Source organism: Sesamum indicum, linkage group LG14 (assembly GCF_000512975.1).
Source record: "Sesamum indicum cultivar Zhongzhi No. 13 linkage group LG14, S_indicum_v1.0, whole genome shotgun sequence".
Classification (NCBI taxonomy): domain Eukaryota; kingdom Viridiplantae; phylum Streptophyta; class Magnoliopsida; order Lamiales; family Pedaliaceae; genus Sesamum; species Sesamum indicum.
This window is the reverse complement of record NC_026158.1, coordinates 3,079,870-3,093,117: the sequence shown is the minus strand read 5'-3', so window position 1 is coordinate 3,093,117 and position 13,248 is coordinate 3,079,870. Positions and strand designations below refer to the sequence as shown.

Below are 13,248 nucleotides of genomic sequence, written 5' to 3'. Positions count from 1 at the left end.
AGTTCACAAAAAACTAATTTATCAAAGAAAGACAAAAGATTAGTTTTTCTAATTCGGTTATTGTCATTAGAAAAACTACCGAAGTATTTATTAAGGGAAGCCATTGATTTCTGAGAGAGAGAGAGAGAGAGAGAGAGAGAGGAACAATCAGCGCAGGAGAAACGACGTTTCAGGAGGAGAAAGGAGGGCGGCGATTGTTTGCTCAATGGAAAAGGGTGAGGGAGACGAGGAGATGAGAGACAACAATTAGGGTTAAGTTTCTTTTGTTCTACAAAGGGTGTGAGAGAGAAATATCTAGGGAAAATCTAATTGAGTAATGGGCTGGGTAGGTGAGAGTGGGCTGAGCCAATAAGAATGGGCCAAGGCATCAAGAAATTGGACAGCCATCCAAGGTGTGGGCTTAGGGTGTTGTGGGCTTGTGCCTACCAATTTTGGTCCTGGGCAATAATTTCTCAATAGTAAATTACAACTACCTTTTTTGAAGTTTGACATGATTCAAATGCCCTCTCGTTGTTTGAAAAAAAAATTACAAATACCCCTCCTCAAGTGAAAAATAATTATGTAACTCATAATCAATGAAGTGGATATTACTATTACCTTGCGGAATTTTTTTGAAAGAAATGTAAAAAAAATTAAGGTGTTTGAAGTAAATATTTCATAGGGAATATTATTTCATAAAAACAATTTTAAAAATATATAAAATTTTATTTTATAATGCAAAAGCGCATTTTGGTCAATTCAAAACAAAAATTGGATGGAAATCTAACGAAAGATAACAGAATAAGCTTGTAATTACATATACGTTAGAATCAAGAGCTTATTTGTAATTTTTTAAATAATGAAAAAGTATATATAATTATATCAATTCTAGGGGAGGTGACTGTAATTTACCTTATATATACTATTTAAGTCCCTTGTGTTCATTCGTTGTTGTACTGTCATGCAGCATCACCTTCATAAACTAGAGTAGGGAAGAGAACATGGCCTTGTCTTCTTCTCCTAGCTAGTTTCCATGAAACTTTTGTGAAAGAAAGAGACAGAACAAATTCAATTCTAAGAAGGAAAAAGATCAAGAATTCCTTCAGTGGCTTCTCCATTTCTGTCGTGCATGCTCAAATCCAAGTTCCAAACATACAGAGAAAATAACATTTCCGAAGATAGACTGGGTGCCGACAACTGATGAATCCATATTCAAGAATTTGATCTATTTTATCATATAATTTCTTATTTCGATTGAAGGGCAGTGATTTTACAAATAAAAGAATCAAACCTAGACTGATGATTGGAACTCTACGAGGTGTAAGGAAAAAGAATAGCTGGAATTTCAAAGATCGAGGGTATACCATCTGTAGCAGCAGCATCCAGAGTCAAGTCTTTGCAGCACAGACTCATGGAGTCAAAGTAAAATATATGTCGAGACTATGATTCATTTTCTGTTAAAGACGCCCCAATTTTCATCATAAGAGGATAGACGGGGCTGAACTCCTTATCGCCCCTGGCCCTTACCTTGGCAGCATAATCATCTAAAGTCGCTTTTATGCCTTTCCATATCTGATCTTCCCCTTGAGAATCCATCCACAGGGAATACTGGAGAGGCGTAAGTTTGTTCCTCTGAAGAGGTGACTGCAAATCTTCAGGCCCCCGTGAATAGAGATGATGAAGTATGACACTTGGGGGAAGATCTTGAAGAAGAGGGGATGATCCCAGTTGAGACGTTTCCAGGAAAATAACAGGCCGAAATGCTCGAAGGGCCCGATATGGTGGGCCGAGCTGTTCCACTGGAAACAAGTTCTGGGCTACAGCTAATTCAAGTTCCGCCATGTCTCTAGCCATTCTCAGTTTCCCCGACTCGGACAATGGTCTAACAAGTGAAGCATGTCTTATAAAGAATATCAGAACTCTAGAAGCCATGCTCCGCACAAGCCTTGTGCAAATAGTTTCTGTTTTGGCGAAGCTAGCTCCTGAAGAGGGCAAAAGTCTGGACAAGAATTCAGCCCGAAAGTGGATAATGCTTTTCTGCAATTCTTCCATGTACGGAGATGCATTGTTGTCCATAGAAGCATCCATACCAGCAGAACCAAAATTCTGGTCGTGAATCTGTAAGATGCAGGATTCGAGACGATCTAGCATGGCTTGGAATAAGGATGTCACTGAGTCGCCAGCGACTCCATATATAGTACCAAGGGCTGGAGATAGAACATCTACAGCGACAGTGGGCAATCCTGCTAAAATTGATGTTATGCGTTTATGAATTTCTTGCAGATGCTGACATAATGTGAAGTTCTTGAGCTGCGCCGGAGTTGCATGACCAGTAATTTGGCGTGCTTCGGGGCCTGTTGATATCTATCATAAAAAATACACGAACTTAAAACAGAAACAGAAGTTCTTGACAACATCAACACAAATGCATGCAAAGATATTCTCATCTGCACCAAATAGAAATCTTGAATATGGATAAGGCCCAGAGTCAGAGTGAGTGGTAAGTGTCAAAGTCATTCATAAATATACCAAGTAAGTATGGATTTGGCTGGTAAACACAACCGGAACTGTTACAAAACTCATTTGCCGTGTCTTTTTCAGGAATGATTACTCCCGTTTGATGTTAATTAGAACCAAAACCCTGTTATGGTAAACTCAAGAAAAGACGTTGAAGATAAAAGCAAGGTACAAGAAAAAGAACATAAACAAAGAAGTAGGAAGTGACTCCAGCACCAAGAAAGAGTCCTTTGTGCTTATCTTAAACATCAGAGAACTTATTAATTGAGACTAAATAGCAAACATCAGAATTAGTTTTGCATTTGATTACACTGGTATCATTCTTCACTTAAGAGTAGCATCTAATGATCTTCTCAAGAAGAAGACAGAGTGTAATAGAGAAACAAAACCATTACTTCTTTTTTCCTGAATAGGTCAAACAATTCAAAATTACACTTAGAATTAGATGAAGTAACAACACTTACTGTAATATAGATCACATGTCCAAACAAAATGCAAGGTGAGCCTATTGATTGGGGAGCAATAATCCCAAAAGTACCTGGTATTCAGCTCTTTCTGCAAGAAGAAGCAGAACTTTGTTGATTTCACGCAAAACGAGAAGAGTCAGACGTGCATCCTGCTGCACAGCTTCAATTTCTTCCTGAATGCGTGATGTAATCCTTGAGATATGTTCTTTAGAGGGTACACTTCCACGGCTTGACATCGGAAATACAGAGTTCACAAGATCTGACAGTCTACTTAAGCAAAGGGCTAAAAATGCTGTCTGAAAAGTCTCAATGGCAGCTATTATTTGTTCCTTTCCCTCTGAGGTGAGAGCTGGTGGAACTCCTTTCACATCAGTATCACGTGAAATTCTTTCAAGGAGATTCTCAATCATTGTGAAAAGCTTTGGATAACCAATAGTAAATATCTCCTTGACAAAACTAGATGCCGTGAAGACAGACTTCATTTGGCTTGCAAAGGATTTTACAAAAGCATCCCAAACACGATCAGTTAACATTTGATCACCCTCCTGATAAAGATGAGCAAATATAAGCAGTGTAAAAGTAAACAATAGCTCTTAAGATCCCAATGATTTCAAAACCAAAAGAGACCACCAATTACAATGAACTTCACACAGGAAACCAATTTCAGGCAGTTACCAGTGTTTTGTATATACATAGGATGCTTAAGGCTTGGCTCGCCCTAAGATATTCAAGATTGAAAGATGAAATGAAAGAATTAGATGTAAGAAACAGTTCTAGGTTTGTAACAGATCTAATCCGAATAATGTAACTAAGCAAGCACATAACAAATCCTAACGGAACTAATTCTGCACTGGAATTTCAGTCAACAACATCACAACAAAGCTGCCAAAGAAGGATCGTCCTCAAGCTTTTTTGCATAAATCAAGGCCAAGCTTGAGCATCCTAAGCCTCAGATTACTCAGATCACTACAATTTTGGTACCGCAGTTGCTTGTGTCTACCTGAAATCTAAAAGTATTGAGTAATAACATAACTTGAAGTGTGTGTAGTCCAGCAGGCCTTACAAGGATCCAATAGCAACACCCCTATTTGATAATTGTTGAAGTGGCGAAACACAACTTGCAACAAGGATATCTTAGATAATGCATTGGGAAGCAGAGCCCTTAACCAAATGGTCAACATAACAATAATGCACAGAGTATTCTGAGGAGAAAGAGAAAACAACTCCAGGTACCAATTAATACCATTCCACCTAGTAGACTGAGGTGACACAATGAGCTATAGAGAGGCACACAGAATATGTAATATTAAAACCTAACATGCTTGTTTCAACATCATTACACACTGTAAGGCACTAGCATACTGAAGCAAACTAGAAATTACACACTATGTTCGTTTTCATTTTCAAATTATCTTCGAGATGAGTTAAAATATAATCAATGTTTGCCATCATACATAAACATCTTATCTGGGTTTTCAACTGTTTTAGCATAAATACATACATATATATACACGCACACATATACATAAATATATATAAAAAAAGGCATGATTTGACAATTAACAATATTTTTTGTCTTCAAACACAATATTATAACATATAATACTTTTTTTAAATTATTTCAAAAAATAAATCCAAACACATACTATCTCTAGCATATACTTATTTATTTTTATTTTTTTCTCTCTATCTCCACAAAACACAATAAAACACTCAAAAAACGAATCCAAACACTATGACAGGTTCCTACTGGGTTAACGACAATCTCCAACCACATTTATAGAGGATACTTCAGCTCATACATAAAGGGCGATCAATTAACCAGTTGAAACAACTCTACTCTCACTCATTATTCTTTAACTACAGAGCCATCCACAGAGTATATTGTGTACCTTAAAACCAAAATATTCTTCAATGGCTACTATATCCCCTTGGGCAAGCTAAGACCAACTACAACCATCAATCATTCAAAAGAAGAAAAAAAAGAGATAACTAAGATATTATCTTTTAGCAAACTTAAACGAATATTAAAAGAAGGTAGATTAACTTCTGACAACTATATGAGAACACTTAATGGAGGCTAGCATGGTAAAACGCAGGACCAATATCCATTTCCAGCCAAAAGCGTAGTAATATACGTGGATGGAACTGTTTTTTCATGTACCAAACGGAAAAGTAAATCAACTTGAACACGACCACACAAATCTTTACTAAAGCTTCAGCAGAAAGTACCAAAAAGAACACATTGAATCCAGTTACCTGCATAACCTCATCTAGCAAAAGAACATGCGTGAATGGGTCACGCTTCTTGGACAACACCCTCTGCAAGTGCCAGACTGCAAGCAAATTTGAATGTAATTGGTCCATAGAACCACTCATCCTTTGCCAAAGAGCCTCCCTTGCCTTCGCCCCAGCCCCAATCTGGGGCGTCCCGTGTCTCTGAACCCCTCCTGGCCCTCCACCACCATACCCTCCTCCTGAGATTGCCTTCATATCAAGTGCATTGCTCACGCTCTTGACAGCAATTTGCTTATACTTGCTCACAAGACCATCTACAGTACCCCTCAACTCCCCCATGTTATAGAACACCTGCAAACCCAACCCTACTTCCGGTTGATTCAAACTCTCCAGACCCTTTTCCAAAACCTTCATCCCCTCCTCTCGGATTTTGGATCCGATCTCCGTAACCCATTTCAATTCCGTGTCAACCACATCTATTCCAGATAACTGGGATTCGTTGTAAAGGGTCAAAATCTCAAAATGTAGTTGGGCTGCCTTGGAAAGATCCCATTTTGATGAATCAGGTTGTGAATCCACAAGGTTTCTTAGCTTCTGGATTAAGCGGAGAGTGCGGATAGTATACTGAAGTAATAAGGAAGTGGAGTGAAGATTGTTAAGTTGGTGGGTCTGGGAGGCAATGACGCGATGGGGATCGGAGAGCTCAGCTCGGGCTCGGCGGACGGAGGACTGTAGCGATGAAAGAGAGGAGCGGAGGGAAGAGAGGGAGGACTCAGCAACCTTGATGGAGGAGAGCTGGTGGAGGAGGCCGTGATGGCGGGAGAGGACCTCATTGCGTAGTTGCGTATCGAGGAGGCGGAGCCCCTCCTGAAGTTTCTCGATTCTTGATGCGGCGGAGCCGGATGAGAGGGCGGCGGAGGAGAATTGCGTGGGGTTAAAGTCCGGGGAGAGAAAATTGGAGAAGATTGGGTCGGAGGAGAAGGTGTCTAAGGAGGAAGATGAAGGGGAAAGGGGGAGCGGAGTGTTGCCGACGGGAGTGGGAGTGGCGGTAACGGTCGGGGTAAGCGTGGTCTTGTATGTGGAGAGGCGTTGCAGTGGGGATTTGGAGATGGCCGGAGAAGCCATGGTCTGAGGCAGTGTTGTGGCTGTTTCCTTTCTGTTCCAAGTCCTGAATTTAGATCTCAGAAAGAAGCATATGAAAAGCAGAAACTGTTGTACATGAATGAGTCATGCACTCTTTGTATGTTTCCCATGGGATAAAATGGGGGAAATAATATTTTTTATCCCATAAATTACGCTCGTTTCGCTTTTATTTTCATTCATTATGAAATTGACATTTTTAGTTACGTAACTCACAAAAAATAGCACTTTTAATCCTCGTCTACTCTATTATCTACAATTTAACGGTATAGTGCACATATCCAGTATGTGATCGATAAGTATTTTTTCTTTTGGAGAAAAATTGATTTATTTTTCATCTTATGACTATTTTTGGGAAAAAATATAACTACATTTGAGGAAAAAAAATAAATTTTGAAAAAAATTAGGGTAAAAAAATAGCAATTTCTCTGTTCTCTCACAAAAATTGAATCATATTATTCCCATATTTCTAAAAGTTGAAATCAAGTATAAGCAATACAAAGAATCATGTATTTCATAAATGAATCAAATAGGCCAAATGAAACACTCAGTTGTTGTTATTGAAAAAATGGCCAATTTCTTCCTCAAACTAAAAATACTTAACGGCAATGTGTTAGACTCGTGACATACATCGTTAAATTATAGATAAAAAAATGCATGAAGACCAAAAATGCTAATTTTTGTAAGTTATGGAACTAAAAATATTAATCCCATAAAGAATGATACTAAAAGTAACATGAGCCTCAGTTATTAGGTTAAAAATACTATTTTCCCAGATAAAATGCTACACAACAAGTAGGAAGGCAGCAAGTTTATATACATTTTGTATGATACATTTTATCTATCTATCTATCTATATATATTATATTTAGTTAATTAATTATTTTTTTAATGTGGCACGTTGTCTTTGTGTATATATAATAAACTATCATCATGGCATGCTGTCCTATCTGCACATAGTAAATAACCTTTTTAGTTTTAAAATATATTATAAGTAAAAATAAATAATATAAACGAACAAATTATATGTAAAAAGGAAATTAATAAAAAAACAAACAAACTTAAGTTATTACTGACTCAATAAAAGAATTGGTGTAGTGATGTTAAAAATGACATGGAGTTGCTTTTTTTTTTATCTATATTGATATTCTATACTATATAAAAAGAAAAGTCTTTTTATTTCACACGGCAAATATGACACCGAAACACCAATGTTATTATCATGCCAATAATACCCTTTAGTTGATTTTCTTTTTTTTTTTCTCTTCGTTGCTTTCTCTCTTTATTTTTTCTTTTTAGAAATATGATGTGTTGCTTTATATATAATTTTTTTATTCATAATATATTTTAAAATATAAAATAGCATTTATCATATGCACGCAGAGACAACATGCCACGGCGGCTAGTATCTATATTTATACTATATAAAAAAAGAAAATCTCTATTTCACTCATAAGTAGCGATTACTTAAACCGCCTCATCAATTTTTTAAATTACCAAAAATGTCTGTATGCATTTTCAACCACCCCCACTCGAATTCTTTTTCTCATCCATATGATTTATACTATCTATCTATACTAATATGAAAATTTCATCATTTTGTGTTGATAATATCTCTAAATTAGTTTTATTTTATTTTATTTATTTATTAAATGTGATATGTTGGTTAATAATCTTATTCTTATTTATAATATATTTTAAAGCGTAAATAATTATTTATTATATGCACGTAGAGTAATCAAAATGTGTTTAATCCGACCTATGATTTAGCATAAAATACGCTTTACCAACTAAAATTATTCAAGAAAAAATTATTTAATAATCACTTGAATAGAGATATAAACAACAACATGCTGCTCAAAGATATATAATTATTTAGAACTTCAAAATTATCAAATTACATGACATTCACTATAAAAGAAAAAAGAAAGAATTACTGTCTACAATAAAAATTAATACAATTTAAACATCATTGTAAATCAAGAGTATCAACTACGATCAAACAAACCAATGCGAAAATCTAAATTTAACTACGATATATTAACATTTGTATTTTAACTATAGTCTAAGTATTTACTATGGTTCTTAGCTACGGCGAAAGCATTCGCTACAATTTGTAGATATAACTAACGTATTTGTCATAATCTGTAGATATGACTGATTGAAACGACAACCGATAGCCATTGTGAAACTATTGTTGATACTATTTATTACGATCTCTCACTAATTATGGTCATATTACCTAATACCGTAAACATAAGACCATGTCTTATTAGTTGGTTCTCCTATTTTCATGCAGTTGTGTTTTGATTGCTTCATGTTATTCATTCCTTCCTCTTTCGCTCACATACGGTTCGCAATGACACAAAGCACAGAGGCTACTACTTGGCATCGGTGGTTGGCTGCTTTCAGCATAGGCGGCTGGCTCCCCCCAAATTGATTGTCGCATGTCGTAACATCAGTCTTAACTGTCGACAATCTAGACCGCAAAGTACTGATGCTGCCCCGATCATTCGTGTTTAGCAAACGCTGACAATCGTTAAGGTTGTTGATGGCATTGGAATAAGACTTGCCGCACACATCACATTTTTGTTTGTTTACGCCAATGCTGAGCGATTTAGTGATCTGTAAAGCTATTTGGGTGGAGAATATTGCTTTCTTCACAATGATTTCACACAACTTCGGAATTCGTACTTCAGAACACTGTGGGTCGGAACTTAAAATTCGATTGCACAGAGGTGGATTCTCTGACTTGGAACATACATCCTCTATCAAATTATGAGCTTGAGAGATGTTGAGTAACAATAGTAAAATAAACCCTGAAAAAACTGAACCCATGATTGATTTTTTCCCTTAATTGTTTTTTCACTTCTATCTGTACTTTATGGAAACTCGACTTTATATAGATGGTAGAGTAGAATAAGGATGTCGTGAGCATCCGTAGATTATGCCCAAATGCAGAAAAGTTTGTGGTACATTTTGTGAATCTGGTCTTCGCATTGAATTTGAGTGGACGAGACTATCTCTTGTTACATGGTGTTGGATTGTAATTATGGGTTAGCATAACTCTTCTAATTCTGGTTTCCTAACTTCAATAAGAAATTAGCACCATCGCTTTATGGTATAGTTATACTTCCATCTCCTGAGGTGTAATTATATGTAGATCCTATGTGGTCTGAAAAATTATATTTAACACCCTTGAGGTTTGTTTCTGTCTAACAGTAAGTCTCTTTATTGATAAAAAATCACTGAATTTGTTGATATTAACAAAAAAAATTGAATGAAAAATGATATTTACATTTGATTGACTTGTTATTGACTTATAGCAGATTAAACAATTTTTTTCTGACTAAACTACCCTCATAACGATGGAGATATATCTCCTCACATGCATTAACACGTGAAGACCTACGAGTGTACTTTGGTTATAAAAAGATTTTTTGACTGTCAATACATTAGTAATAAATTAATTGGGGGTAAATATAAATTTTTTTCAATTTTTTTTATTAATATAAGCAAGTTCAGTGAATTTTGACTAACCAAATGACTTATTTGTTGATAGAAGTAAACCTCAGGAGTGTTAGATGTAATTTTTCAAATTACAGAAGTCTATATGTAATTCCACCAAACATCAGGGGAGGAAAGTGTGATTATCCCTTACTTCATTTGAGATGGATTTGATAAATTAATATATTTTTCTTGAGAGAAAAAGGACTACTTTCTTGACATAGGGTAAATTAAGGCCAAGTCTCATGAAGGGCGTGTGTGATTCACAGTAGGATTTGAGGGGGTGTTTTGCTATATTTTGAAAATTATAAGAAGAAATTTTCCTAATTTATTCTTTTCAGAAAGATATTTTTTTCTAAAAACACAATGGCAAAATGCATTTTACCCTCATGACATGTGAAGAAAATGTTTTCTACTCAATGAATAGTATAATGCTATAGTTTGAGACGATTGTCATCTTATCGTTATCAATATTAGGCTTACACCTCCGTGAGTCAAAATACTCTAATATAAGTTCATTAGACATCTCAATATTTTGCTGGAAATTTACAGCAAAAAGAAATAACGAGCCCTTGGTCATGTCAACATTAGGAAAAAATCACTTACATTTCAAATTTCAATGGAGAAAATTTACTAGTCATGACTTTCTATTTAAAATTTGTACTTGTAGTGTATTTGTATCTTACCCCTCTTGAAGCAATAAGAAACTACAAGTATTAAACCTTGACTTTATTAAAGAAATTGGTTTTCTAAATAAAAAACTTACAGTTTTATCTGATAGTCAATTAGGAATTTAACAATGCAAAAAATCTGTCTTTTATTATAGGACAAAATACATTAATGTTAGATATCATTTTATTAGAGATATTGTTAACTAAGATACAGTTAGTCTGCAAAAAATTAAATTTAAAGAAATCCAGCTGACATGAGTACTAAGTGTTTATTCATTGAAAATTTTAAAAACTGCCTTGATTTTCTTAATTTATAAACTACCTTGTATCCTAACTTTTCCTTGCAGATTTAGCAAAGGGACCCGGAGTATTGGCAGTAATGAAAGCCTTTAAGATTCACCATCTTGGTTTGGCCCAAGGTGGAAAATGTAAATAAAATGGCCCAAACCAAAATGGCCTAGGCCCAAGGAATTCATTTGGACTGCTAAATATTCACAGGGCCCAAATCCCTTAATTGGATCGCCTGACCCGCCTTCCCGACCCACCAGGTTTTTGCCCCACTTGCTGACCTTTTAAATACTTCTCTCTTCTCTCTCTCCCCTCATAACCCTAACCCTATTTCCCCAGCGTCGTCTAGTTCTCTCTCTGACCCTTTGGGTTCTCCCCCTTCACCTCTGGTTTTCCTTCCCATCGTTTCTTTCTCCGATGTTTGTCTCCGGCCATTTAATGGCCATTCTCTTTAAATGGCTGGTGCAGAAATGGTTCGGTAGATCACGAAACAGAAAGATATAAGCTTCTTCCACCTTTGTTTTTCATCATCTAACCTTGTTCTTCATGCCCTAAACTTGAAGGCTCAAGGTTATAACAATAACCTTCGTGGCTTTGTGGCCTTCTTTGGTGGTTCAGTGGTATAAAACCTTGGTGGCTTGCCTTTGTGGTTCTGTGATCTTTTAGCAACCGTGAAATTCTAAATATTGTTGGCCTTTGGGCTTTGTGGCCTTGGATCTAGGCTATCTGAGCCTATCTTATTGCTTTCTGTTTATATGCATATGTTATCGTTAGTACTGCAGTTTTTAGGTTTAAGTTTGGTATTATTCTTTATATTAGTAAAGCTTGTAATAAATCTGTATAAGGGTTTCGTCAACCCATAGAAATTTGTAAAACTATTTGATTTCTATAATATTGCTGGAGTCGTGACCGATCTATACCCAACAGTTGATTTATAAAATAATGAGATTTTTCTATAAAAAAAATAATAATAAAAACATTATTCTATCTTCATCAAGGGGCATCAATAATTCGAAATTCGAGTATACGAGAATTGGATGAGAGCTCAAGTGACAAGAGAACAAGCGAGAGCAACTCATTTTCAAACAATCAGACACTGCGAGCTAGAATAATTTGGTAATATTAGCGAAATTTCTGAAGCATAATCAATTCTATTTATGATCTGAATATATCATTCCTATATGTAAATATTACAACATTATCCTTAATTATTATTGGTAATATTATTTAATAGTGCTATAAATCTAGTTTTTAATTATATAAGTGTTTATTAAGTATTTTCAGAAAACTTTGTGAAAATAAATATTTTTTTGGCGAACAAGATTATCATAATTAGATAATCAAAATGTGTTTGATCCAATCCATAGTTTACGCTAAAATACGCTTTGTCACCCAAAAACTATTCTAGGAAATATTATTTAGTAACCACTTGAATGGAGATATAAACAACAAAATGAATCAAAAAGATATATTTATTTAAAATTTCAAAAATATCAAATACATGATATTCACTACAAAGAAAAACAAGAAATAAATAATTATTGCCTACACTAGAAATTAATATGACTTAAATAACATGGTAAAATCAAGAATACCAACCACGATCAATCAAACCACTTGAAAATTTAAATATGAACTATAATTTATTAATATTTGTCTTTTAACTATGGCCTAAGTATTTAACATAGTTCTTGGCTACGGTCACGTATTTGTCATAATCTGTAGATATGACTGATTGAAACGACAACCGATAGCCATTGTGAAACTATTGTTAATACTACCCGTTACGATTTTTCACTTTTGGTCATATATTACTTAATACTCTAAACATATAAGAAAATGTCTTAGTTGGTTCTCTTATTTCTTCCTAGATCCAATTTATCATTGGATATTTTCATGCAGTCGTGTTCTTATTGCTTCTTGTTATACACTCCTTCCTCTTTCACTCACATACGGTTCGAAATGGCTAAAAGCACAGAGATTACTTCTTGGCACGAGCGGCTGGCTGCTTTCAACATAAACGGCTGGTTCTCCCCAAATTGATTGTCGCATGCCGCAACATCAGTCTTAACTGTCGTCAATCTAGTACGCAGAGTAGTGATGCTGGCCCTATCATTCGTGTTTATCAAATGCTGACAACTGTTAAGGCTGTTGATGGCATTGGTATAAGACTTGGCGCACACATCACATTTTGCTTTATCTGCGCCACTGCTATAGGATTTAGCCACCTCTAAAGCTGCTTGGGTGGAGAGTACTGCTTTCTTCACAAAGATTTCATACAATTTATGAATTTGTGCTCCGGAACACTGTGGGTCGGATCTCAGAATACTGGTGCACAAAGATGGATTCTCTGACTTGGAACAAACATCATCTATCACATCATGAGCTTGAGAGAGGGAGACTAATAAAAGTAAAACAAAGCCTGGAAAAAGTGAACCCAT

General features: G+C 35.5%; 3 protein-coding genes across 3 annotated transcripts; all 3 read right to left on the bottom strand.

Moving 5' to 3' along the window:
- Positions 1,199-6,452, bottom strand: LOC105176855 (conserved oligomeric Golgi complex subunit 5). The gene is made up of 3 exons (XM_011099790.2): positions 5,223-6,452; positions 3,035-3,508; positions 1,199-2,343 (listed from the first exon to the last, which is right to left on the bottom strand). The coding sequence occupies exons 1-3, from the start codon at positions 6,324-6,326 to the stop codon at positions 1,420-1,422; spliced, it is 2,502 nt and encodes an 833-aa protein (XP_011098092.1). The 5' UTR covers positions 6,327-6,452; the 3' UTR covers positions 1,199-1,419.
- Positions 8,685-9,179, bottom strand: LOC105177066 (pectinesterase inhibitor-like). Its single transcript, XM_011100089.1, has one exon. It carries the CDS (start codon positions 9,177-9,179, stop codon positions 8,685-8,687), a length of 495 nt encoding a protein of 164 aa, XP_011098391.1.
- LOC105177065 (pectinesterase inhibitor-like) lies at positions 12,754-13,248 on the bottom strand. Its single transcript, XM_011100087.1, has one exon. The coding sequence runs from the start codon at positions 13,246-13,248 to the stop codon at positions 12,754-12,756; it is 495 nt and encodes a 164-aa protein (XP_011098389.1).

What these genes read in the sequence shown, in the direction of transcription:
- LOC105176855 (XM_011099790.2), bottom strand. Translation starts at nt 6,326, where the DNA reads ATGGCTTCTCCGGCCATCTCCAAATCCCCACTGCAACGCCTCTCCACA. An exon ending in TGCTAGATGAGGTTATGCAG is followed by an intron (nt 3,509 to 5,222) that starts GTAACTGGATTC and finishes CATCTTTATCAG; the next exon opens with GAGGGTGATCAAATGTTAAC. An exon ending in CAGAAAGAGCTGAATACCAG is followed by an intron (nt 2,344 to 3,034) that starts GTACTTTTGGGA and finishes TTTTTATGATAG; the next exon opens with ATATCAACAGGCCCCGAAGC.
- LOC105177066 (XM_011100089.1), bottom strand. Translation starts at nt 9,179, where the DNA reads ATGGGTTCAGTTTTTTCAGGGTTTATTTTACTATTGTTACTCAACATC.
- LOC105177065 (XM_011100087.1), bottom strand. Translation starts at nt 13,248, where the DNA reads ATGGGTTCACTTTTTCCAGGCTTTGTTTTACTTTTATTAGTCTCCCTC.